At 36.5% G+C, this 25,669-nt stretch overlaps 1 protein-coding gene and 1 pseudogene across 6 annotated transcripts in view; both read left to right on the top strand.

Moving 5' to 3' along the window:
• Nucleotides 1-2,282: 2,282 nt before the first annotated feature.
• LOC308621299 (transforming acidic coiled-coil-containing protein 3-like) lies at nt 2,283-3,621 on the top strand (annotated as a pseudogene). Its single transcript has 2 exons — nt 2,283-2,567; nt 2,656-3,621. The product of its transcript is annotated as a transforming acidic coiled-coil-containing protein 3-like (transcript).
• A 6,958-nt stretch (nt 3,622-10,579) lies between these two features.
• Nucleotides 10,580-25,669, top strand: part of PDE1A (phosphodiesterase 1A) — a 349,377-nt gene continuing 334,287 nt past the window's right edge. The window contains exons 1-2 of one of the 5 annotated variants that reach the window (XM_081241969.1): nt 10,580-10,667; nt 14,142-14,252. In XM_081241969.1, the coding sequence (XP_081098095.1) occupies nt 14,152-14,252 (101 nt within the window). In that variant the 5' untranslated portion in view covers nt 10,580-10,667; nt 14,142-14,151. The other 4 variants (XM_081241972.1, XM_081241970.1, XM_081241971.1 and 1 more) reach the window with 4 other exon arrangements.

A 25,669-nucleotide genomic window follows, 5' to 3' on the forward strand; every position in this document is an offset into this window, starting at 1 on the left:
GAAGTGTCAATATAATATTGTAAGAACATGTGGGATTGAGATATATATATTCTCCAGTGTTTGGAAAATTAAATCTGTCACATTCCTTTATTTTTCCTCCAAAGTAGTTTTCACTCTGTTTTTGCCTGTTTCCCACATTAGGATATAAGCCCTACAAAGACAGGACTCTTGACGGTCCTCTTTGCTGATGGTCAATCTTTTTTTACTACCCAAATCCATGATTGGCACATAGCAGGCACTTAACATTTTCTATTGTTGAATAAATATTTCCTGAATCAATGATCTATTAAGCACTAGTGTTTCAGAGATGGAAAATTTTTTATAATATTCTGTAAACTGTTCCAGAAATGTAGTAAGAGAATAGACTATACTAAAATTATCCTAAAAATGAGCTGGTTTTCATGTGTGCCTAAACAGAAAAATAAATGCTTCTTTTATAATATTTTGGAAAAACTATGACTTTTTAATGACATTATACTTACTAACTTCTCAGTTGCTACAAATCACAATAGTATGAGAAGTATTAATTTAGGTTGTAATCTGCTTATGTGTACAGGTTATAACATTGCAAATAGCACATTAATCTTTCAGTCACAGCTATACAAATGCCATCATTTAGCTCTTACTAATATCAGTGAAGATGAGCAGGGTACTTTACGCTCTATTTTTGACTGTTCACTTTACCATTTTCAATGGGCCTAAATTCCTTTTTTTTTTAAATTGACGTATAGTTGATTTACAATATTGTGTTAATTTCTGCTTTTTTTAAAAGGCAGATTGTTGACATCCAGAAGGAAGGTATTTCTTGGATCTCTACTGAAAAAACTGTAATTTTTGGAAGCCAAGAAATATTCGTTTGAAATTCATTCTCCATAAGGGTCACCGTAGTGGTTTGTAATACAGACATAGGAATGTGCCTTAAGGTTGACATTTTAATAATAAGCCTCAAGGACATGAGACTCACTACACCAACAGGAAAAATAGGTGCTTTTTCATTCGAATTTAAAACAACCTAAATGCTCACCAAGAACAGTTGAGAAATTAATTATACACCACATGTTAATGTAAAGGCATTTAAAAAGATGTTGCAAAAGAAAAAGAAAAAGATAATTTTTCACAGCTGGCAAGATTACCTAACTAAAGCTCCAAGATAATTAACTAAAAAATCAGAACTAATATAAAATTCGTCGTTATTTGGATAGAATATACTATAACAAATCAACAGTTTTCTTATAAACAGCAGCGATTAGAAGACATAATGGGAAAATACGAAAGCATAAGAGCAACAAAATATAAAACACTCAGGACTGGCGACAAGCTAAGAAGAAACAGAGACGGTGCAATAAACTTAAGGAGCTCGGCCCTGCTCTGTACTCTGCCCCTCGGCGGGCGGGCTGACTGGGTCTGCAGATCTCAAATGACAAAACAGTCACTGGTGACAAAAGTACGCAAAACTGCAGTTTCCTGTTTTAACCACCGGCACTTACTGGAATCTCATCTGTTCTCCGTCTGACGCAGTAAGAGTTTGTGCCACCCAAGAACGCAGGAAAAGCTATGAAGGGGATTTTTCAGTCTCCTCTGCGGGGTACAGATGCACAGGATTTTAAGTCCCAGCTTGCGCAGTGAACCTGAGGCTTGTTTTGCTCCGGATGACACCATTGGGTTAGAAAACTATCCTCAAATCTGGATGCAGAAAACACCAAGGAAGTGGACACCAAAATGACCAAAGGAATTCTCCGGAAACAAACATTAGTGGGGACGACCCCCCTCAGGGTACATGAAAACAGCCCTTTGAAGACAGGGCTCCCGCCTCCCTGGGCTGACCTGCATCGCCTGGACGCGTCAAGCTCTCCCACGCCGGGGGCGTCTTCAAAACAAATGGCACCTCCAGGACCAACGTTTGGTTCTTATTCTTCAGACATTCCTTCCATAAAAGCATCACATCCTCCTCCGAAATTGTGTAAGACCCTTCAGGGGTGGCGTCCCAAGACAGAACGCAGGGTCCTCAGAAGCCAGAGAAGAAGGGGCCCTCGCAGACCCACCAGGCTGGCCCATTCCCTGCTCGAGACTTCTGCCCCTGAGAACGCGGCCGCCGGCCCTCGGAAGGCCTCATAAGGAAGAGGCCCATGGCCAAATGGCCGACCATGCCAGGAGTGGCCCATGAAGCTAGAATCTGGCTTCTCTGGTGCTGCCACCAGCAAAAGGCTTTCCTCACCTAGGAAACTGGGGGAGAGAACCGGCCTCAAACGTGCACAGAGGAGGCCGGAGGCCGAGGCGGGAAAATGCCCCGGTCCTTACTACCCTCGGGGCATTTTCCTGGGACACGCTGGACGACCCAAACTTTAACCTGTTCCGAGGCCGTGGAGAGGTCAGGCCCCCATATGGCCCCCGAAGGAGCCGCTGGGCCCTGCGGCCAAGCTGCTAAGCGTGGGGCCTGTGGCTGCGGAGGGCTCTCCTCAGCGGACGACTCTCCTCAGCGGACGACGCCTGTGGTGCACACTGTGTGGGAGCCGCGGGCTGAGGGAACGGCGAATTCTGCCGCTCACTGGCTTCCACCAGCAGCCCCGGCAAAAAGCCACTGCCTCGCCCGCTGACACAGCGGCGGCCCGCGCGAGCTGCCTCGGACTGGAGTGAGGAGCACTTCCGAGCCCCGAGGTGGATTATGTGGAGCAGATTGGGACTGTCTCGTTCAAGGAGTCGCCCTTGAGGAAACAGTCCTTATACCACAAGTTTGACCCACTCCTTAAAGACAGCCCTCAGAGACCGACGCCTGTGACCCCTGAGACAGGTAGTGCGGGCGAAGCCGACGCCCCTTCCTCAGGAAGTCCGCCTGAGGCCAAGCTGGTGGAATTTGATTTCTTCCGAGCTCGGAATGCTCCTGTGCCAGGTTGGCCCTGTGTGTCCTCGGGCCGGGGGTACGTGCCCATCGTGGATATGATGCAGCACAGCATGGATTTGGACGTTATGGTGAAGCGACACAAAAGGAGAACCTGCTGCTGAAGAGCAGATGTGAGGGGCTCTCCGAGAAGAAGCTGGAGATGGGGAAGATCATGGACGGGTTTGAGGAGATTGCGTACCAGGCAGTGGAGGCGGCTCAGAAACAGAAGGCACTTACTTACCAAAAGCTGAAATCCAGAAGATTCTGAGAGAAAAAGATCAACTTATTGCAGACTGAACTACATGGAAAAATCTCTCTCTTTAACCTTTTCAGGTGGTTTGAGAAACAGGACTTGATCAAAGGCTACCACACATATGAAGAAGCACTGAATAAGTGTGTTGAGGATTACACAGAAAGAATTGGAAAGGAAGGCCAGAGATACCAGGCGCTGGAGGCCCATTCAGGAGAGAAACTCAAGCTCACAAATGAGGAGATTGCCCAGGTCTGGAGTAAGGCCCAAGCAGAGGCCTTGGCCTTCCAAGTGAGCCTGAGGAAAGAACGTCCACTCACTGGAGAAGAACATTGAGCCGAAGACTAAAGAAAATGATGAACTGACCAGAATCTCTTGTCCACCTCATTTCCAAGATGTAAAAGATCTGATGTGGAAGTTTCTGACCAGTGTCCATCTCTCCCTCCTGTCTGTCTCTCTGTTACACGATTTCATGTTCTTTCTTCTCTCTTGACCTCAACTTGTTTTTTAATCAGATTGCTTTAAAAAGAAGACTACAGAGGATGGACCTAGAGATTATCATACTAAGTGAAGTAAGCCAGAAAGAGAAAGACAAATATCATATGGTATCGCTTATGTATGAAATCTAAAAAAATGATACAAATGAACTTATTTACAAAACAGAAATAGACTCACAGACATAGAAAACAAACTTATGGTTACCAAAGGTGAAAGGGGTAGGGGAGGGATAAATTAGGGTTTGGGATTAAAATATACACATACTATGTATAAAATAGATAAACAACAAGAACCTACTGTATAATACAGGAAACTATGCTCAATATCTTGTAATAACCTATAATGGAATGTAAAAAAATATATATGTATAACTAACTCACCTTGCTGTACACCTGAAACTAACACAACAACTGTAGATCAACTGTATTTCAATTAAAAAAAAACTAAAGAAAGTTTCCCTTTAGTTAAAAAAAAAAAGAATTTAAGTGTACTAGCTTTGGAATTACACACTAGGTTTAAATCCTAACTCTGTCATGTACTAGCCGTAGAGCTCAATCTCTCCTACGTCAGTTTCCTTACTGATAAAATGTGTACAATTATTGAAATACTGATGCAAGATTGACAGAAAATGTATGTCTGGAAAAAGCACTTGAAAATAATGTCCATTAAATATAGTTTAAAATGCATCAAAATCTTATTAGTAAAACTGTGGGGCTTACATAACAGACAGATGGAGCAATAAAACAGCACAGATGCTTCAGGGACAAAATACCAGTATATATAAAAATATATTGTTTGATAAAGGCTGCGATACAAATCAGTGAGGGCAGAAGAAAAATTTCAACAAATGGTTCCAGACTTTGGGTGAAATCTCTGGGAAAAATTAGCTAGATGTGTACTTTTCACATAAATTCCACATAAATTAGATCATTAAATAAACAAAATAAAACTGTTAATCAATTAGAATAAAATTGAAGCCATTAAGTATTGGATATCAACATGGGGAAAAGCCTCCAAGGCAAAAGAACAATAGCAGAACAACAGAGAATAAACAGATTTGACTACATAAAAATTAGGTCTAAATGACACCAAAAAAAATGATAAAAAGTAAATTACAAATGGTAAACAAGAAAAACTTTCATCATTCATGATAAGCCAAAGGTTAATATAAATACCTAAAGAACATTTACAAATCAGTAATAAAAATTGTAAACTCTGTAAGAGAAAAATGAACAAAAAGTGGAGCAAGTATTTTGTTAAAGTGGTACAAAGAGCCAAAAAAAAGTTAATACTAAAAAATCTCAATAACCAATTTAAAAACACATTTTTGCTTATCATATTGGTAAATAATTTGAAAGAAAAATAGGTAATATTATTAGTTAGTGTACCCTGAGATTGGAGCATTCACAGATTGCAGATGAGGGAATAAATTTGAGTAAATGTTAAGGAACTAATACTAGATTTATAACCCTTGACACAATATTTTTTCTATACAAATTTATCTTAAGAAATAGAGAGGGTTCTAACAGTTGTTGGGGAAAGGCTGTGGTAGAGAGAATGGCAAGAGGGGGTTAATATTGAGTTATTAGCAGGGATAGAACTGAATGTACTTGGAGTGTGGGAGTGGGACATGAAGGACAAGTAGGAGCCAAGAACAAAATTTCCTGAATATTAAAAAATACATAAAACTATTGTATAAAATTTAAAATAATACAAAAAATCCAAAAAAGCAAAATAAAAATGAAAGTTATTTTTTAAAAATGAAAGTGCCAGTTTACATGGAAATTTGGAGGAAAAGCTGGTTTGAAATAGATGATAAGTTAATTTTTAAACTTGAGTTGAATGTGTGCCAACAGGGTATTAAAGATATATTCAAATATCTCCCTTAGTTTTTATTATGTAATATATGAGCATAGTAAAAAAAAAAAAAAAGATCGAATAGGAGAGAAAGTTACACAATATCAAATTTCCCACTGACTTTCCTATAACTGCTACAAGTCCTACTCTTCATTAGTAGCCACCTTGAATTCTCATTTACTTCCTCTGGTGATCAGTTCCATATTCGTGGAACTCAAACCTCGATATTTTGATCTATCAACATCAAACATTACTTGATGTCTTCATACTCTGAGAAACCAGGAACTTGTCCTCTCTTCCTAATTTTCTTAAGTTGAATTATTACTTTTGGATCATATTGGTAATAATTGTAACATATTATATGTACACTTCTGTAAGAAGTTTACACTTAAACTTCAATGTCTTGATTGATCAGCTTCAGACAATATTGTTGAAATCCCTCAATATAAACTGAGTGTATCAGTGATTATAAACTTTCCTCCACCTCTCGTCCCCCTGTTTTTCTCCCAATATCTGGAAGCTATACTACCACTTTTATTAAGGTTTAGAACATTTATATTTTATTCTGTAAATATAATAATTCATATTTTGCCTACAGGTTGAATTCTGAAAACTTAAACTGATAAATAGCATTTGATAATTTTATAATTATGTAACTGTTATTGATGTAGAATATACTACATATTTAGGACCCATTGAGAAAGAAATAGAATTCCTTTTTCTTTGCTTTTTAAACAACTTTGTTGAGGTATAACTTGCACACCATAAAATTCATCCCTTTTAACTATACCATTTCAAGATATTTAGTAAACTTACCAAGTGATGCAAATCTTCATCATAATCCACCAATATTTTCATCACCCCAGTAAGGTCTCTCATGTCCATTTACAGTTAATCCCCTTTCCTACCTGCCAGCCTCAGGTAAACATTAATCTACTTTCTGTCTGTATAGATTTGCCTTGTCTGATTTTTTTCTCTTAGAAAAATGGTTTAAGATTTATACATGTTGTTGGGATTTCCCTGCTGGTGCAGTGGTTAAGAATCTGCCTGCCAATGCAGGGGACACAGGTTCGAGCCCTGGTCTGGGAAGATCCCACATGCCGTGGAGCAGCTAAGTCCATGTGCCACAACTACTGAGCCTGTGCTTTAGAGCCCATGAGCCACAACTACTGAAGCCTGTGTGCCTAGAGCCCATGTTCCGCAACAAGAGAAGCCACCACAATGAGAAGCCCACACACCACAACGAAGAGTAGCCCCTGCGGGCCACAACTAGAGAAAGCCTGCGTGCAGCAATGAAGACTCAATGAGCCATAAATAAATAAACAAATAAATAAATAAAAAGATGTATACATGCAGTAGCATGTGCCACTATTTCATTCCTTTTTATTGTTAGATAGTATTCCTTTGTTTTGATTTACCATATTTTGTTAGTCATTCATCAGTTGATGGACATTTGAGGTGTTTCCATTTTTTGGATATTATGAATAACTCTGCTATAAACATTGGTGTGCAGGTATTTGTGTGAACTTATATTTTTTGTTTCTCTTAAGTTGATACCTAGGAAATCTAATTTTGTATTTTTCTACACCAGTCTACACAAAGGAAAATGTCCCAATTATCAAGAGCATCTGGAGGTTTTTTTTTTCCTATATGTCATTAATTACTTTGAATCATTCCATATTTTATAGTCTAACCACGGCTTTTTTTTCCCTCTAGAGATTTAAAACAATTTTTAAATTAATATGTCAGAAATACTAAAAGGTATAAAGATATTACCTACAAACCTGCATATTTACACCCTACTTAAGAAATAAAATACTTCCAGAACACTTGAGGAACCTTATGGATTTCACCTCAGTAGCATCTCCCTCTCTTCTTTCCAGAGATTACCATTATCCAGAGTTTATCATCTTTATGCATTTAAATAAAAACTTTTACTAACTATATATGTATTTCTCAATTAGTTAAAAAACAAACAAACATTTATGCTGTTTAAATTCCTACTGGACTTGATTTTTTCTCAACATTTATTTTTGTGAGATTTACCTATATGTATAGTGTTTTTTGGTTTTTTTTTTTTACTGAAAGTCATACATTTTCATTGCCATGTTATATTCCATTTTGTGAATATGCCAACATTTACCCATTTTTCAGTTAATTGGAAGTTAACTAGTTAAATTTTTTTTTGGGTGGGGGCACTATAATTATTCTTTGTCACTGACCCAAGAATGTTTTTTATCAGCATCCAGGAAACTGTAGTAGACTGACCTGAAAGCTTGTATAAAAGGTGAAATCTCAGAACAACCACAGTTCTTAACATCTTATTTTATTCATTAATAATATATGTCAATTTTATTGACCTATTCAAAGAGCCAACCTTCTATTTCATTGGTTGTCTCTATTGCTTTTCTGTTTTCTATTTCATTGATTTCTGCTCTGATATTTATTTTCTTATTTTTAACTTATTTTGTGTTTAATTTGCTCATCCTCTTCAAGTTTTTTAATGTGGATCCTGAGGTCATTAATAGGAGAGCTTTGTTTATTTTTAAAATAGTAATATAGTGCTATAAATTTCCCCATAGGTACTGCTTTGGCTCATCTCACAGATTTTAATATGTTGTGTTTTCATCCTCATTCAGTTCAGAATACTTTCTTATGTCCCTTTTATTTTCTTCTTTGACCTGTGGATTATTTAAAAGTGTATTATTTAGTTTCCAAGTATTTGGGAGTTTTCCAGAGATCTCTGTTAGTGTTCTCTAATTTAATTCCACTGGGGTCAGAGAACATACTTGGTACAATTTGAATCCTTTTAATATTATTGAGACTTGTTTTATGGCCCAGAATGGGGTGTCCCTTGGTAAATATTCAATGTGTGCACTTTAAAATAATGTGTATTTGCTGTGTGGAGTGTACTATAAATGTCTATTATTCAAGTCTATTGATAGTGTTGTTCAGATCTTTTATATCCTTAATGGGCTTCTCTCTACTTGTTTTATTGGTTTTTTAAAGTGAGGAGTATCAAATATCTGATCATTTGACTGTAATTGTAAATTTGTGTACTTCTCCTTAGAGTTGCATTATTTTTGCTTCATGTATTTGAAGCTCTGTTATTATGGGCATCTTCATTTTGACACCTTCATTTTATATAGACGTTCCTGTGCATTCAAAAGTATATTTATTATTATTTTTCCAATATTTGAAAATGGTGTTTAGCCTGGAAATTTTCAGAATACCTAATCTGCCATATTATTAAAAATTTACATCTTTTCTGGATTTTTTTCCTGTCAATTAAAATATAATGTGCTCTTACTTAATCAATAAAATAATTAATGATTTTAATTTTTGAGATTCTTGATAAATTTAATCCAATTTTTTTTCTTGAAGTCATCCTTTTGGATCCCTTTGGTTTCTTGTTTTAATTTGAACTAATTTCTTCTTAACACTTCTTCACAGATGTAAACCTCAGATTTTGTTTTTAATCTCCATGGCTAGGTTAGGTACGTGCCTCTGATTTTAGTCACTAATTACTTTTTTGATTTTGAGGTGTACTGACTCATGTAATTATTTTAGAAGAGTATTTGAGTGATATGTTCTTTGAATTTGGTGCTTTTCTGAATATGTCATCATTTATCTTTGTCATTTTGTTATAGTTTGCTGGGTGTGGAATTCTGAGTTTAAAACTATTTGCCCTTTAATTCATTACATGGTGCCAGTATAACCTTAATATAAAAACCAATAAAGTTAGTGCCACAAATATTTAGAACAATTTCACTTATGGATGAGTATATAAACTTTCTAAACAAAATGAACATCAGCAATGCATTAAAAACAGTAACACATTATGACAAATTATTTGGGAAATACTAGTTCATGATCAGTGAACCAATTGAAATAAATAATTATCAATATATTACAATCTAAAGGAGAAAAGTCATGCAACTGTATCAATAACAATAAATGCTAACAATTTAATAAGGTGGTTACCATGTGCCAGATGCTGTTCTAAATTCTTTATGTATAGTAACTCATTTAATCCTTATATCAACCTTATGAGGAAGGTGATATTATTACGCTCCTCTACACGTGAGAAGACAGACACATAATAGTAACTTAAAAAGATCATATTGTTCTCTAAGTCAAAGAACAGGGATTCAAACTCAGGTAGTCTGGATCCAGAGTTTATGCTATATTATATTCTGTCATTAATAGATATTGAAAAATCATTCTATAAATTTTTAACATTCCAATTAATAAGAATAAAGGAACTACTTATTATAATAGAGATAATTTACCTGTATATAGAGTTAAAGCAAAAGAGATTGAACATCTGAGAGATGAGACATATTGGATAAATTTTTGCCCTATATTCAGGACTATTTTCTCAATTCCCCTCAGAACTAACATTGAATGTTTTGTTTTGGGAAGCATATTTTAATTTCTTAGAATCCATTCTTGTTGTCTTATTTCTCTTTCTCATGTCAAATTTTTTTGGTTTAGTTTAATTTTATGAGTGCAACATTTCAAAATTTTCTCAACATATTAATTAGAAAAAAAGTTGTATGCTATTCCCAAAGTTCTACTCTGTTCTCTTTAATGTGATTTATTTTATTTTTTATTTTATTAATGTATCTTGCAGACATTAGTTATGAATTAGAAAAGAAAACTGCTTTGAATTCTCTACATTGACAGCAATAACTTTTTGATACTGCTTAAGGCTGAAGATTGTCTTGGCCAAGGATTTTAATAATAAACTGTTTTATGTAGGTTGTTCAAATTTTTATTTTATTTTATGAAACATATAATGCAATAATTAAGCATTTTTGTGTATTATGTGTGTAATCAGTATACTGTGAGTTCTTAAATATCAATTCAATATATGATAGAAGGGACATACTGAAAGCAAAGGGCAAATGAGTTTTAATGAGGAGATAACATTCACACACACACTTAAGTAGAATAGACCTCATTCTTTACATTGCAATATTATTTGTAAGCTGTCCAGTGTGAGGGCTTGAAATTTCATGGCATAATTAGAAAATCATTGTGGCCTCAAAGACTTTGGTATCTTGGCTCATAAAACAGTAGTGGTGGAGTACTTGCTTTTTATGGAGATTTTTTCCCTGTGGTTTATCTTTGAGAACAGAATTCAGATGTTCATTGACTATCTCATAACAACAAAGTCAGGTAAGAGATTATTAAGTGAATGTAGCTAGGATTATCAATGAAGGCACAGTGAAGGTAAAGTCAGTACTTTCAGAGCAAAGACTAACTTATTTCTGACAACTCCGGTAACTGCTCAAAAAAGTGAGGCTGTGATTGTGTAAAGCTGTCTGCTAGCTAAAGACATTAAATTCAGATCGAGTTCAGGAAATAGCTTGTTGGAAAGAGGAAAACTGAGGCTTCACTTGATTTAACCTCTTTAACCTCTTTTTGTTTTTTTTTCTAGAAACGGTTTATTTTCTGTCAACCTTATTTCCGTTTTGTGTTTGAGTCTGTGGGAGAACAGCCTAAGCCCACTCAGGAGTTGTTCCTACCCGTTCAGTTGCCAGAGCACTGGGGGCCGCAGACAGTCCTCGCTGGCGGCTGAGGCTCGGTCTCCAGTGGGGAACTGCTGGGTGGGCACAGAGGGCACCTGCGCCTTCAGACCCGTCTGTGACCTCGGGTGCAGGAGCAGTGAGTTTGGGAGCTGGAGCAGGCCATTCACCCTGAAAGGTTCCCTCGGTCACAGCCTTTCCAGCAGCGGCCGGCTCTTCCTTTCCGTCTCTTCCGGAAGTGGAGATGGGGCTGATCTCCCAGAGGTGATCGCGGGAGATGGTGCCGCGCATGCGCAGACCATTCCGCGCCAGCGTTCACCACGTCAGACCCCCGAGTGGGCTCCTCTGTTGTTGTCCCGGGATAGTGGCATTGTCCACAGGGTGCAGAGGAGAGTCTGCGTCGCACGGGGCAATGGTGGGCGGGTTCACATAAGAGCCTCTGTGAGAGGCCGGTGGTGAGGCCGGCGGTGAGCCCTGGGAACGGTAGCCGCCAGAAGCCGTGGCTCGTGAAAGACTGCCCGGATCTGGTTAGTGAAGGTTCCAGCAGTGAGGTGGTCAGTGATAGGAGTGGCCCGGGTGGTAGCAGCAAACTTCAGCACAGCTTGCTGGCCAGTGTTCCTGGAGGATATGATGCTGGAATCAGCCGGTGTTCAACGGCAGCAATGACACAAGCTGCTGGAAGAAGCGTCTCCCCTGTTCTCCTCAGATTTATGAGGTAGATTCCATCAGTTTTGCTTTTGTAGATGATTGTTCCATTTGGAAATCAAGGCTGTTGCCAACTAAGTGGGTTCCTGCTGCAAGAAATTTGAGGACAGCCTCCTCCTTCATTTGCAGGACGTCAGAGACTCAGGGCATTGTGAAAATTTCCCTTTAAGTTGCCACAGAAACCCAGAGGAGATATATTGATCCATTTCTGGGTAGCATAGGAAAACTAACCTCTTCTAACTTGTAAATCAGAGGGCACTGCCTAGAAAATTTTGCAAAGATTTTTTTCTACATTTGACCCTTGAACAACACCTGTGTGGATCTGCTTATACATGGATTTTTTTCAATAGTAAATACTGTTGACTACCTGATCTGTGGTTGGTTGAATATGTTGACAGGGAAATGTGGATACTGAAGAATAGCGGATACTGGGGAACAATGTATATGGAGGGCTGACTATAATTTATATGCAGATTTTCCACTGAGGGCTGGGTGGGCACCTCTAGCTCCCGGGTTGTTAAAGGGTCAACTGTACATATTACAACTTTGACTAGATGCAGTCAGTGTTGTTTAGATAGACATAGTAACTTTATAGTGGAAGATTTCTTTTTTTTTAAGTTTACTTATTTATTTTAAATTTATTAAAAAAAATTTTTTGGCTGCGTTTGGTCTTCGTCGCTGCGCGCGGGCTTTCTCTCTGGTTGCTGTGAGCAGGGGCTACTCTTCGTTGAGGTGCGCAGGCTTCTCGTTATAGTGGCTTCTCTTGTTGCGGAGCATGGGCTCTAAGCACGTGGGCTTCAGTAGTTGTGGCACATGGGCTCAGTAGTTGTGGTACGCGAGCTCTAGAGTGCAGGCTCAGTAGTTGTGGTGCACGGGCTTAGTTGCTCCACGGCATGTGGGATCTTCCCGGACCAGGGCTCAAACCTGTGTACCCTGCATTGGCAGGCAGATTCTTAACTACTGCGCCACCAGGGAAGCCCCTGGGAGATTTCTTGTCAGTAAAATCATAGTGTTTATTTTAAAAGACGATTTAAATCTGAGGACTGTCTTTATTTCTCAATTGTCTCAACTGTTAATCGGGAATATTACCTACCTCATGGGCTTTTTGTAAGAATTTTAAAAAGTAATACTATTAGGTACTGGGAACAGTGTCTGACACATAGTGAACACTCAATAAATGTTAAATATTGTTACCTGTCTACTGTCTATGAATAGCTCTACCTTAAACCTCAAGGTAACAGGCAAGCTTCTTGCAGGGAGGAATAAAACTACATTTGTGTCTCCAAACAAACAACAAGAGATATTGCTTTTAAGTATATTTTTCTTAGCAGCTTGCAGATAGCCATAGCTGTTATGAAGCTCATACTCAAGATCTGTGCTTGTTTCAAAGAAAGCTCACCATGTGTTGGGAGCTTGGCAGATGACTCAGTTCTGATTCCTTTTATGTCCACTTTCTCTCATTTTTCTTCTAAAATGCACAAGCAGCACAGCATCAATTTCTCTCTTCTCCTCCATCTCCCTCTCTTTCCCTTCTCCTCCCCCCACACTCCTTTTCCTTCAACACACGTACACAAGCAGACACACTAGTTTCATTTTATTTATTTTTTTAATCCCCAAAGGATTCACAGAGCAGTCTGTTTGCAGCTGCCGTGTTTTCCACTGGTTAAATTGGCAGTTACCTACTGTGTGGAGTTGCTAGGAGAAGGTGAATAAGCACGATTACAGCATCATCGTTGTACATATTTTTCAGTAACAACCTGTGGAGCTCGGTGGTCTGTCTTCTGTACGGCTTTTATGTTATTTTCTCATTGTTGTCATTAGTATTTGTTGAATTTATGGTTAGAGGCTGGTATATTTTTAACTCTTGGTTCCAGATCAATTAGGAGACAAAAACCTTGGCATTTAAAACAGCCACTTTTTTCTCAGGGCGGTGCTGCTGATACTGTTTCCTACCATCTGTTTTCTTATTACATCCTGCCCTCCTTCCATTGGTAGAGAGGAATTCAGCTTCTTCTGGTGTGCTAAAGTCATTCACGTTTCTCTTGTGCATAATAGATCTCAGAAACTGTAGGAATTCTGATGTGCTTCAGTGCACAGAGCAGTAACAAATGAGCTGCTTTGGGGGAGAGCTGGAGCGCTCAGTTGGTCAGTAGTACAGTAGCAGGCTCACATGTGTCGATTGTTTCTGTGAGGTCAGAGGATCTGTTTATACTGCTGTCTGCTTGAAGGGAGGTGATGTGGTGAGCAGTGGATATGCCTGTCAAAGTCAATAGCAATTCTGGCAGAAGCTGCAGTCAGCTTTGTAAATCTGCAATGTTTTGATAGATAAGAGATGCTACTGTATAACTGTTTTAAGATTTGTAGTGGACTGAGGAATGCTTGTTCTAGCTGCTGAAACTGACTAACTGTATTGCCCTAGGAGTATCATCATGGGGTCTACTGCTACAGAAACTGAAGAATTGGAAAACACCACTTTTAAGTATCTCATAGGAGAACAGACTGAAAAAATGTGGCAACGCCTGAAAGGAATGTGAGTAAGCTCTTTGCTTGGTCTGTGTTTTTATCCACCTCTCTGACCAAAAAAATTTTGACTATTAACATGATGAATTGTTGGTACTTTCTGACTTTGTGGTTTAGTGTTTCTTTTAGAAAGATTTTCTTAAAAAAAAAAATAAAACGTCTCAGTCTTAGCTAACAACTTGCTTGAAGGATGTATAGTTCTTTTGCACAGGTATGTTTTATGTAAAGTAAGGTAACTCCCTGAGAATTCACTTCACTATTAGACTACATGGCTTCTTTTAGACATTCTGTATGCGTTACTTAGATATGTGGTTTAGATATGCAGAAAAGTAATTAGAAAAGCTGCTTGTCTGGGTACTTGCAGAAATAAAATTTGTCTCAGGTAAAAAGACAGATTACTACTAATACTTATTTCTTTGTGATTAGATTTTGAATAAAAAGGACAGGATTAATATGATAATAAATAACTATACTCCATTGTGCTTATTCATTATGTCTTAATAATATTTTTTTAAGAAAAAAATGTTTATGTGGTAAAATTACTAGCAGCATACCAAACTTGCTTGAGAGTTTTGGCTTAAATTAACCAATTCACTTCTGAGAGTACAGAATAGCTCATGGTGTAAACTAGACTTTAGTAAGATGGGTCAAGAAGTGTGCTTATTTCAAGCATGAAATGTAAGTACCTGAGTCAAACTTTAACTGCAGTACTGTTTACCTTGCTGTTTAAACAGCATTTAGGTTTTTTTCTGTGTATGTAACTAATTCCTGTTTAGTGTTCCAGCACACTATGTTTACATGCTTTATTTTAATTATGTCATAATTGTAAAATAAGATTTAATTTTTTAAAAATATAAAATATGAATATTTACAGGCCATTGCAATTGCTTAGTATGTTTGCAGACTTCAAATGAAAATATGTTTGCTTTTCTATAATAATAGCTAAAGGAATCCTATACCATGAGAAACACAGGTTTTCTAGGATTTGTATTTCTAATGTTGTGTACACATATTATGGTATAAAATGCAACATTTGAGTAAATTTAATGTTGCTGTTTATCAAAATCTATGAGTTTTTAAAAAGAAAAATGATATCAAACTTTGTTAGGTAAAAATTCCTTCTACTTTCTTCCGTTTGAATGTATTCAATGATGTTTATATAGTTAGTGCTCTCTGTATATTTTCTTACACTTGAAGTAATACATGGCATTACAGTGCACTGGTTTAAGAGCACATTAATAATGCAAACAACATTTACCAGAGAAAAACTTTTAAAAAGGAAGCCATCTTTACATCATTTGAATGAATTAGAGAAATATGTTTACAAGATTCATTGAAGATTTAGAAATCACAGTTTTTTTGTAAAGGTGGTTCTCTAGGGAAACAAATAATCCTATAAAAGCAAATAACAGCTTACAAAATTAATCAGCATAGATGAAAATTAAACATTGGCAGTCATCAGCTGATTTGTATCCTAACCTAATGAGTGGATGAACATCTGTACCGGAAAAATTATATTTCATATTACAACCTATTTTAGATTTTCTTCCCTTTAGCAGGACGGGATGGTTTTGGTTTGTTTGTTTTGTTCAGTTTGTCTTTGTTCTATTTTTCTGCAGTTATTTGAATGTATGAAGATGTATGGTAGTGAGTGTATGCATATGTCTTTAAAAAATTTGAAAAGTGAATTTGTGTTTACCTAACATTTTACGGCAAAGTTATCCAATTTTCACACTATCAGTTGATCTCAAAGATCAACTGTCATACTTTTTCAGGAGAGGGTGATAGAGTCATTCAGCAGTAGAGCTTCGTGACAATATTCAACATGGATGTAGGATATAATTATATATGTACCTATATAAATTTTGAATTGTGTCTATATAGCACCACTGAATGACCACATAGAGACACTGAATGACCAAATTACTGATAACTAAGTTTTTTAAAATAATTATTGCTAAACTGATGGAAATGACTGAATGCTTTTGCATTAAAGCAAGAAAGAATTTTCATTTTGGCACTATTATTTTAACTTATACTTGAAGACATTTCCAGTATTCTAGGTTCAGAATTGTCAAAACAAGAAGCTCTAAATCTAAAATCTGCATGACTAATGACAACCAAATTGTTTAATTATGGTCTTTTGTGTAGTCTAAATTCAAAGAAATGATATGAGGGACTCCCTATTCCATTGCTGAGATTGTCTTCCCTATTTAAAATGTTATAGTGACTCAAACAGAATTTTAGCTTACCAAAATGTCTAGTGCTAGAATCCCACTTTTAAGTAATGGCAATTAAAATCATGTTACTCATGAAAGCTATCAAATAATTTTCTTAGTTTGGCAAAAAAGGCTCAATGAAGGCCTTTAGATACTTGTTTGGAAAGTGATTTTTTGACCTTTAACTGCAAACTTTACAAATGCATTTATTTATTTCAACAGGATATTGAAATAAGTACATTTTTGAGGTTAAATAAAAATAGATACAAAGGTTAAAGTAAAATACGATTTATTCCAGTATACCTTAAAAATGGAAAACATGAACCACTAAAGGTAGATATTTACAGAAAATATTTTATAGGCATTTTCATATGACATTATACTTTAGAACACTTTTTTTCAGTCCATAGAAGTAATTTTTATATTTTGTAGCACATGTGAAAATGTAGGTAAACTAATTAAAATATCAATTCTTCTCTATCATTTTGTTGATTTCTTTCATTGAACTCCTTTTAAATCTCCTTCATATAATATTTAATCAAGACAGCATATTCAGTAGTGTGCTAAGAAATCTCTTATTCATTTGTGGGAACAAAGGTAAAACAGTTTTCTCTTCCCATTTCTGATGTAGACTTGTATGCTTTGTTCTATTAATTTTCTTTTTATAGTTACGGCTCTTTTCTTTAGCTTTCTTCAATCCATCTTCTACCACTAATTTGTCACTCAGTATGACAATTTAGATTCTACACAATGACTCACCATGTCTGATGGTAGAAATGTTAGCAAATGACTATGGCATCATGTCCTTCATAAACTACATTTAAAAAGAATCATATACTTGTCCATAAGTTACCAACCATTTAGGATTTGGAAAACACTTCCTATTTCTTTTGCCATCTTGAAACCTGATGAAATTTCTGGTTCAGAAGTTTCCTGTGACTCTGGGACCTATACTACTTCCTACATCCTGAGAACATTTGTCTAACACTAGTCTTTGCAAAGATTGTTAAGTTTATTGATTTCCATGAAGAAAGTTGATTTGAAGATTTTATATTTGTTTTCATTTATACATAGTAGTTTTTTTCAATTTAAAAAGAATCTTTTTTTGTGTCATGATACTGGTTTTTGGTCTTTAAGTGTAAAAAGGGCTCTTCCACTGTGGATTTTTTAAAAAATCAAATATGTTTTAAAACATTGGTACTGCTCTTTCCCTTCAGTGCTACTGTTCTAAGAATTTGATCTAAGAGGTTACAGCATTTCCAGAAAACTGTGATCAAGTTAAAATTCCAGTGAAAACCACAAGGTGTTAGAGTAAAACTAAATCAGAGTGTTATCCTACTCAGTTTTTCAACAGAAAACAGGGGAGTTTGAACTGCTCAAAACCATAAACTATTGACAAAAAAGTGAGACTCACCACTCCATAGTACTTACTGCCAATACCTTCAGTTTTTATAGATGTAAGACTATGAGAATTTCGCTGTTAGAACCTAACGTAATATGTGATAATTGATTTTGTATGTAGAGACACATACCTCTTTATCTCTCCTAATCCATACAAATATACAGATTTTAAGATCTGGAATTGTGAATGCAACAGTGGAAAGACTTAAACTTCTTTTCTCATTTTTTTCTCTTTGAGTGGTGGTACACATGATCTTCAGTAGTAGAAGAATAAAATGTAGAGGAGCAGAAAGTGAAGGAGAAAGCAGGAACCCTATAACTAATTTCAATTAGCTGTTATTTTAGAGGGCAGTGTGTTATACGGTTTTCTGATGAAGTAGCCCAAAACTTTATCACCAGGAAGATGTAGCAGAAATACATATTTAGAATAAAAATTGGCAAAAGGTAAAATGACAGGCATTATTAGCACCATATTACCAAACTAGAATTATACTTTAGGATGGAGCAACATTATAGATTAGAAGCAAATAAATCTGATCCTTTTACTCTCCTGCTTCAAACCTTTAAAGGCTTCTAGTGCCCTCCCTTCAAAGTTCAGCATCCATATGTATAAAATAGATAACTAATAAGAAGCTGCTGTGTAAAAAAATAAATAAAATAAAATTCAAAAAAGAAATAAATTTTAAAAAACCAAACAAAAAAACAAAGTTCAGCATCCTTCCCAGGTCTCACCATACCTGTTCAACTTTTGGAGCCTGCTCTCATGCCTCTTCCTCTGTGGCCTCCTCCTACCCAAACCCAGGGTTGCACAGAAGAAATGCTGCTTACTTCCCATCTGCCTTTGCTCATTTTTTTCTCTCTTCCAGAGGGAACCACTCCTTTCTCCTCTCTCAGTCAGAGTTGCTCTTGCTTCCCATGAGGTTTTTAGAGATGTGTGGGGATGTTTCTGGTTGTTTCAGTGCCTGAGAGTGTTTCTGTATTCAGTGGGCAGCAAGGTCCAGGCATGATAACTGTCCTCCAGAGCTTAGGACATTCTCTTATCAGGAAGAATTGTCCTACTAAAAATTCTAATTGAGAGCCTATTAAGAAATGCTCAAAGATCTCTTCTTAAATTTCACTTGCAAAAGAAATCCTTCCTGACCTTCCATACTAGATTAGTTTCCTATATTTGGCTCATTAAGTAACCTGGGCTTCCCTTTTCATAACAAAATCTACCTTCCCCACAAGCTACTGAGAAAAAGAGCTATGTTCGCTGTGATTGCTTGTGGATCTCCGGCCCATAGCATAATAACTGGCATATTGGACATAATGCAATAAATACTGTTAAATCAATCCATCAATGAATAAAATTCTGAATCTTATAGTGGGTCTAACTACAAAATTAGAAGATCAGTCAGGCTGTCAATATAGGGCCTAAAGCCAGGTGGGAGGAGTGGCGATAGATTCATAGCTGGAATAGGGATAAAGAAGATGGAAGGAAATAATGTTTGCTTATCGTCTACTAGATGTTAGAACTTTCCAGATATAACATATCTGTATTCTCATTTACTCTTTTCAATGATTTCAAGAGGTAAGTATCCTAAGTTGGTTAAACAACCAGTGTCTGATGGAACTTGGATTTAAACACAGATCAGCCTAGTTCTAAACCACTTATTCATCTTGCTCCCCAAACAAAAAAACCACAAAAGAGGACATTCTCACAATGGTTACCTAGAAAGATCACCAGAAAAGGATCTAGAGTGGTGCTTCTTAAAACTTAGTCCATGAGCCTTATGATAGGCAGACTAATTGACCCCAAGAGATGTCCATGTCCTAATCCCCAGAACCTGTGAAAATGTTACCTTATATGTCAAAGGGGAATTAAGGAGGCAGACGGAGTTAAGGTTGCTAATCAGCTGACCTTAAAATATGGAGATTTGCCTAGATTATCCAGATGGGCCCATGTAATCACAAGCGTTCTTAAAAATAGAAGAAGGAGGCAGAAGGAGGTCACAGTGCCATGATGTGAGAAGGACTCAACTTGTCTTTGCCAACATCAAAGGTGGAGGAAACAGGCTATAAGCCAAGAAATGTGGAAACCTCTAGAAGCTTGAAAAGGAAAGAAAACGGAATCTCTCTCTAGAGCCTCTAAAAAGAATGTATCCCTACCAACACCTTGATTTTAGCTCAGTGAAACTTGCATCAAATTTCTGACCCATGGAACTGAAGATAATACATTTGCGTTGTTTCAAGCTACTCAGTTTGTGGTACATTTGTTGCAGTAGCAATAAGAAACTAATACATTTCTCCTGTAACAGAATAGTAAGAGTATTTAACCAACATGACCACTCCTATCCTCTCCCAACACACAGATACACTCTCACTCACACCCACATGCACACACACAGACACAGACATGATGCCTAGAGGTGGGGCCCAGCCTAGGTTCCTCTATGGCACACTGGAGTTAGATACTCATTATTCTTAGCCATTAAATAACTCACTGTCCTCCATCTAACCCTGGATTACATGCCCAGAACCCCAGTTTTCTTACCAGGCTCTGATATTGAAAATATATAGTGGACTCATTTCAAATGTCAAAGAATGTTTATGCTATCTTTCTTGGAAATTGTTGATAAATCTCAGTCTCTGTTCTCATATGGATGTGTATGTGACTCTTTTGATGGATTAATAAGGCAAATCAGTTTAAAAAATCAGTTTTTCAGTCATAAAACTGATTTGAAGAAAAGCATCTCATGAAGCCTATATTGGTATACAGATATAATATTAATATAAATCTCAGTTCTTGCATAACATTATGTTATGCTTTCTAGAATAGACATTGTTGAGATGAAATACCTTAGAGATGAAGAAATTGAACTTGGAAACAGTCAGATATTTTCTAATACCATCTATCATTTAATGAGTGACTGTGGAAAAGTTATTAGCTTTTCTGTGATATCCAACTATTTCATTCATTATTCATTCAATCATACTTACTGATTGTGTAGTATGTCAGGTACTATTTTAGGCACAGGAACTTACATTCTAGAGGAAACAAATAACCAAAAAGTAAATTACAAAAAGTAAGTTAAAATGGAGTGACCTGAAAAAAATGTGCTAGGTCATGTGGTCAAGAGTCACTTGGAGAAGGTATTTTGGCTAGTCAGGGATGACTTCTCTCAGGAGGAGCTGAGACAGACAAAAATTGATACCTATCTCATTAGATCTTGGGATGAGAGAGAGGCTAAGGAATGTCACATAATCTTTGCCCAAGTTCAGAATTAAGTGAAGGACAGATATAGGAGTCCAGTAGATGGAGATAAAAATGTCAGCTTCATTGAAAGACTAAATTTGTAATGGAGAGTAAGGTTTTTGGTTTGCAGCTAAATAAGCCAAAACATCTCTGAATTCAACTTACTCCCCCAAACTGTAGACTTCCCCAAACAGGGACAAAGTCTCTTCTCCTAAATTTACCTCATAACCTCTGGTAGATGAGATATGCTTTCTACAAGTAGAATATCCCTTCCACGCCCCTTGAAAAGGACAGCTTACATCCCAAAATCTAATTCCTTCTCCACAATTCACCAACCAAATGTTGCTTCTCCTCCTCTGTGAAAGAATGTGAGAAGTGGCAAAGAGAGGCCAGGAAGGCTTTTCCAATGAAAGGTCCTTCCACTTAGAAGGAAGCATTAGGATCTGGGAATCTGGATGTTGCCAGAGTCAAGATAGTGAAAATTAAATAAAATAATGTATTTAAGAAATATAACTCAGTACCTGGCACATAGTAAGCTCTTAAAACATTGTAATTATTAATATTCCCATAATCTTGTCCATTCTTACGTGTATTCCAACTCTACTGTTTAACAGCTATATGGTAAGTTGATTCATTTTTCAATGTCTTCATTTCTTAACTGAAAATGGGAATAATATCCTTACCAATCTCATAGGTGTTGGGAATATTAAATGAATTAATGCTTATAAACTGCTAAGAACAGTGTCTAGAGTTCAAGTAGTACTAGCAGTATCATTATTATTACTGATAATACATGCAGAAGCAGAATTCTTTTTTTTTTTTCAGGTAATTTTCTTAAAATCAGTAGACAGAGCAGGATTGTCAACGTGAGAAAAGAAGGCTTTCTTTTAGCTCAGTGGAAGTGGTCTCACCAAAATCCTCAGGTTTCTCTTTACCAGAACAGTTATACTCAAGGATTTACCTTTCCCTGAGGCAAGAGTGTGTTATGTGGGAAGAGAGAGCTGAGGAAGAGAAGTGGGCTGGCCTTGAGAGTTTCACTGATAGAAGAATTGCCTTGATGGATTCGGTGTCTTTTGTTCAGTGTCTTGTTCAGCATCTTGTAGTGGTCTTAGAATGGATTTTATGTCTCTGTAATCATGTATGACCTAGGGCTAATCTAATTTCCTGAGTCACTCGGGCTTGAAAATCATTTGTTAGGTTTTTTCTTATCCCTGTCTAGGTCGGGTTCATAAGAGAGTTGATTTCCAAGTAATTATTGTCATGTGCCATGGTCATTCCTTTCGTCAATTCATTATAGAAAATACCAAATCACCATTATGTTATTAGATTTTGTCCTTCATTCTAACGTATTTCAGTCAGCTAATCAAATGTAAATATTTGAGCAAGTCTGATTCCCATCTGGAAAGGACTGTGCTGTAAACCATTTGGATATGAAAGGAACTGTTCATTAGCATCATTAAACAGATGATAGTGTTAGGGCTTATGAGAATCCTAGTATTTCACATACCTGATCTGAACAAGTATTGGGCACGAATAACTATTTCTTGTTAAGAAAGGACATAAAAATTATAACAGGTTATTAGAGGCATATAAATGAAACATTTTGACTCTTTTGGTTCCTCCTTTAAGCTACAATTTCTTGAGGTTGTTGAAAGAGATTATATTCTATTTAATATCTTATAAAATATCTAAAAACAAATTTTTATTAAATAGGCCCAGAAAATGCTCAAAGCAAATAATTTCTGGTAGGTAAAATTTTGACATTTGTAGCTGTTCAAGTAAGTTTATAAAGAGGCATGAAAAAGTAGTAAAATCTCTTAAGCACCAGTGTCTACAGGGCGGCAAAACAGAGGTCAACCTGAATTAAACTCTGCATAATCATGGAGAATCAAAGGATTCTTGGAATTTTGTACATGAATCAGGTCCTTGATAACTTAGAAGAAAATCACAATAGACTTCTTATCAGCAAAGCAACAGTATGATGACTCTGGTCCACTTAAAACTGGACTTTCTAAGACTTGGTTAAAAATAAACAGCATTTGGAGCAAGCTAAGAAAAAACTGAATGACTTGGGCATCAGTCATGTTTTTGATTAGCTTAAGCTATTTAAAATCACCTTATAATTGCATAGTAGTAATCACACTTTTTAATTCTTTTATGCCTTATTCTTTCTAAAATATTTTTCTTTTGATATGTATGGTTCAGCATAATTATCCTGTTTTTCTGATGAGGAAACTGAGCCCCAAAGACATTAAATAACTTGACTAATGTTCCCCTGTTAGTAGGGGGAGAGCCAGATTCCTAGGCCCATACCTATTCCCTTGAACACTGACTTAGATAATTCTATTTAACACTCGAGACTCACTATAAAACCTGACATTTCAGGAGTTAAAAACTGCTCTCTTATTTTGATTTTTCCACAATCCTGCCATCTGTTTGCCTAATTCTGCATACTCAAAGATGAATACTAAGGGGAGTTATCTCTTGGCATATGCTTTAGATGTCAGAAACTCCCTAGTTTTATTCCTTTCCTTTTCTAGGACATGCACTACCATGACCCCTTTAATTAATTTATTTAAACAATGATCCTAGCTAGAATTTGCAAAGGAATTTGACTTTTCCTAAACTCTCTTGCCCCTTTGGAGTTTGGACACTTACAAAATTATTCTAATTTATTTCGCCTTTAGTATGCCAAACAACAGAGAAAAATAATGCTGCACAGTAGAGATGTCTGGATGTCTGTCCCTGAAGATTTTTATTTACCAATGAGAATAAAGCCAGGAGTTTTAATGATTAAAACAAGGTATTTTATTTTTGCTGTGCTTTCTCTTCTTTTCATGTTATAACAGATTTTAAGCATATGATAAGGTTCTTTTTTAAAGTAAAGTGAGCATTTCTCCTTTTGTTTATTTTAGAAAAATCATCTAACTGGAGTTTATTCTACTTTATTGCCAGCAGAGAATATAAACTCCTTAAAGGCATGCAGTATTTTCCTCATCATTTCTTAGTCTGTATTTGGAAATGGTTACTAGATGGGTTAAGGAGCTCTTATGAACTTTAAGAACTCTCAAAATCTTCAGTACCTCCTACTGGTCCCAATATGAAAAAGTGTCTTTATATGTGTGACCCTCTTGATATTTCATCCCCTAGCAAATCTCTGCTTTAATATCTCAAGTTTTCCAAGGAGCCCTCTATTTTCCAGAAATTCTTTTATGCTGTTGTTTACTGTTACAATACGTCCCAATTTGTTCATGACTTCCTGCATCCACTCTTGGATAATCCCTCCCATACTGACTCTGAGCTTGGCCAGAATGTTGGCTAACTTGCTTTGGCCAATGGGATGTTAGTAAATGTGACACAAGCAAAGGCTTGGGAAGGGCTTATATATTGGGGTTTACTCTCTCCTGCTGCTCTTTGGAACCCCCATACCAGTATTGAAAGAAGCCTGATTAAACCTACTGGAGGATGAGAATGTGGAGCAGATATAAACCATTCCAGCTGAGACCCCTCTAGACCAACCAGATCATCAGCCACCAGACATGTGAGTGAGGTCATCCTGGATTATCCAGCTTCCTCAAAATCATGACAAAATAGTAAATGTTTATTGTTTTCGGCTACTGAATTGCAAGATGGTTTGTTACACACAAAAAAAATGCCAACTGATATAAGCTCTTAGCCTCTAAATTTTTCATATAGTTCTTCTCTGGCTTCCACAGTTTTTTGCCATTAACACTCTTCTTCTCTCCCTCATCATCTCCTATCATTTATTTCTTTTACCCAATCAAAAATCAGGAAATATTTCAAAGATTATAAAAATGAAGACTGAGGTCCCTATTTTCAGAAAGTCAGTCCAATAAAATTCTCTTCTACATTATTTCCACAAGTAATAATATCAATGGTACATACCCACTTACAGTATTTCTTGCAAAGCGTGATCATTCAGTAGCTTGTATATTGAAGTTGTGTTGCTTTTAGGTTTGTTTAAACAAATATAATTTTCCACCAAATAGAAGAGAAACATAGAATAAGGCAGGGAAACTGCATAGTTTCATAAGAGAAGATGGTTCATATCCTGTTACCCTGGCAACAGGCACTGGGAAGGCCAGGGCTCCCCACACATCCTGTTGCCCTGACAACAGGTCAGGCAGGGCATGGGAAGGCCCAGTTTCCACTCTTCTCGGCCTTTTCTTTTCAACCACACAGAAAAAGGAGAAAGGGATTTTGCATCTTGTTCCTCCCCACCTACATATTTCTTCTATTATCTGAATCACTCCAGTATAAGATTATCTTTCCAGATGTAGGAGAGGGTAAGAAAATAGTGACCTCAATTTTTACATTCATAAGCTCTGAAACATTTGCTAATTTTTGATTGGGTCAAAGGAGTAAATGATAGGAAAAAAAGAAGAGGGAGGGAATCAAAGTAGTAGAGAGAATAAATTGTGGAAACCAGATCAGTAGCATACAAATAATGTAGCAGTAAAGGCTTTAAATTCTATAAAACAGAAGTCTTCAACTTCTGTAAACCAGATTCTTCTTTTAAAAAATTTTTTTGTAAACCAGATTCTTATTGGT

The sequence above is a fragment of the Mesoplodon bidens genome (genome assembly GCF_964165515.1).
Source record: "Mesoplodon bidens genome assembly, chromosome: 8".
NCBI lineage: Eukaryota > Metazoa > Chordata > Mammalia > Artiodactyla > Ziphiidae > Mesoplodon > Mesoplodon bidens.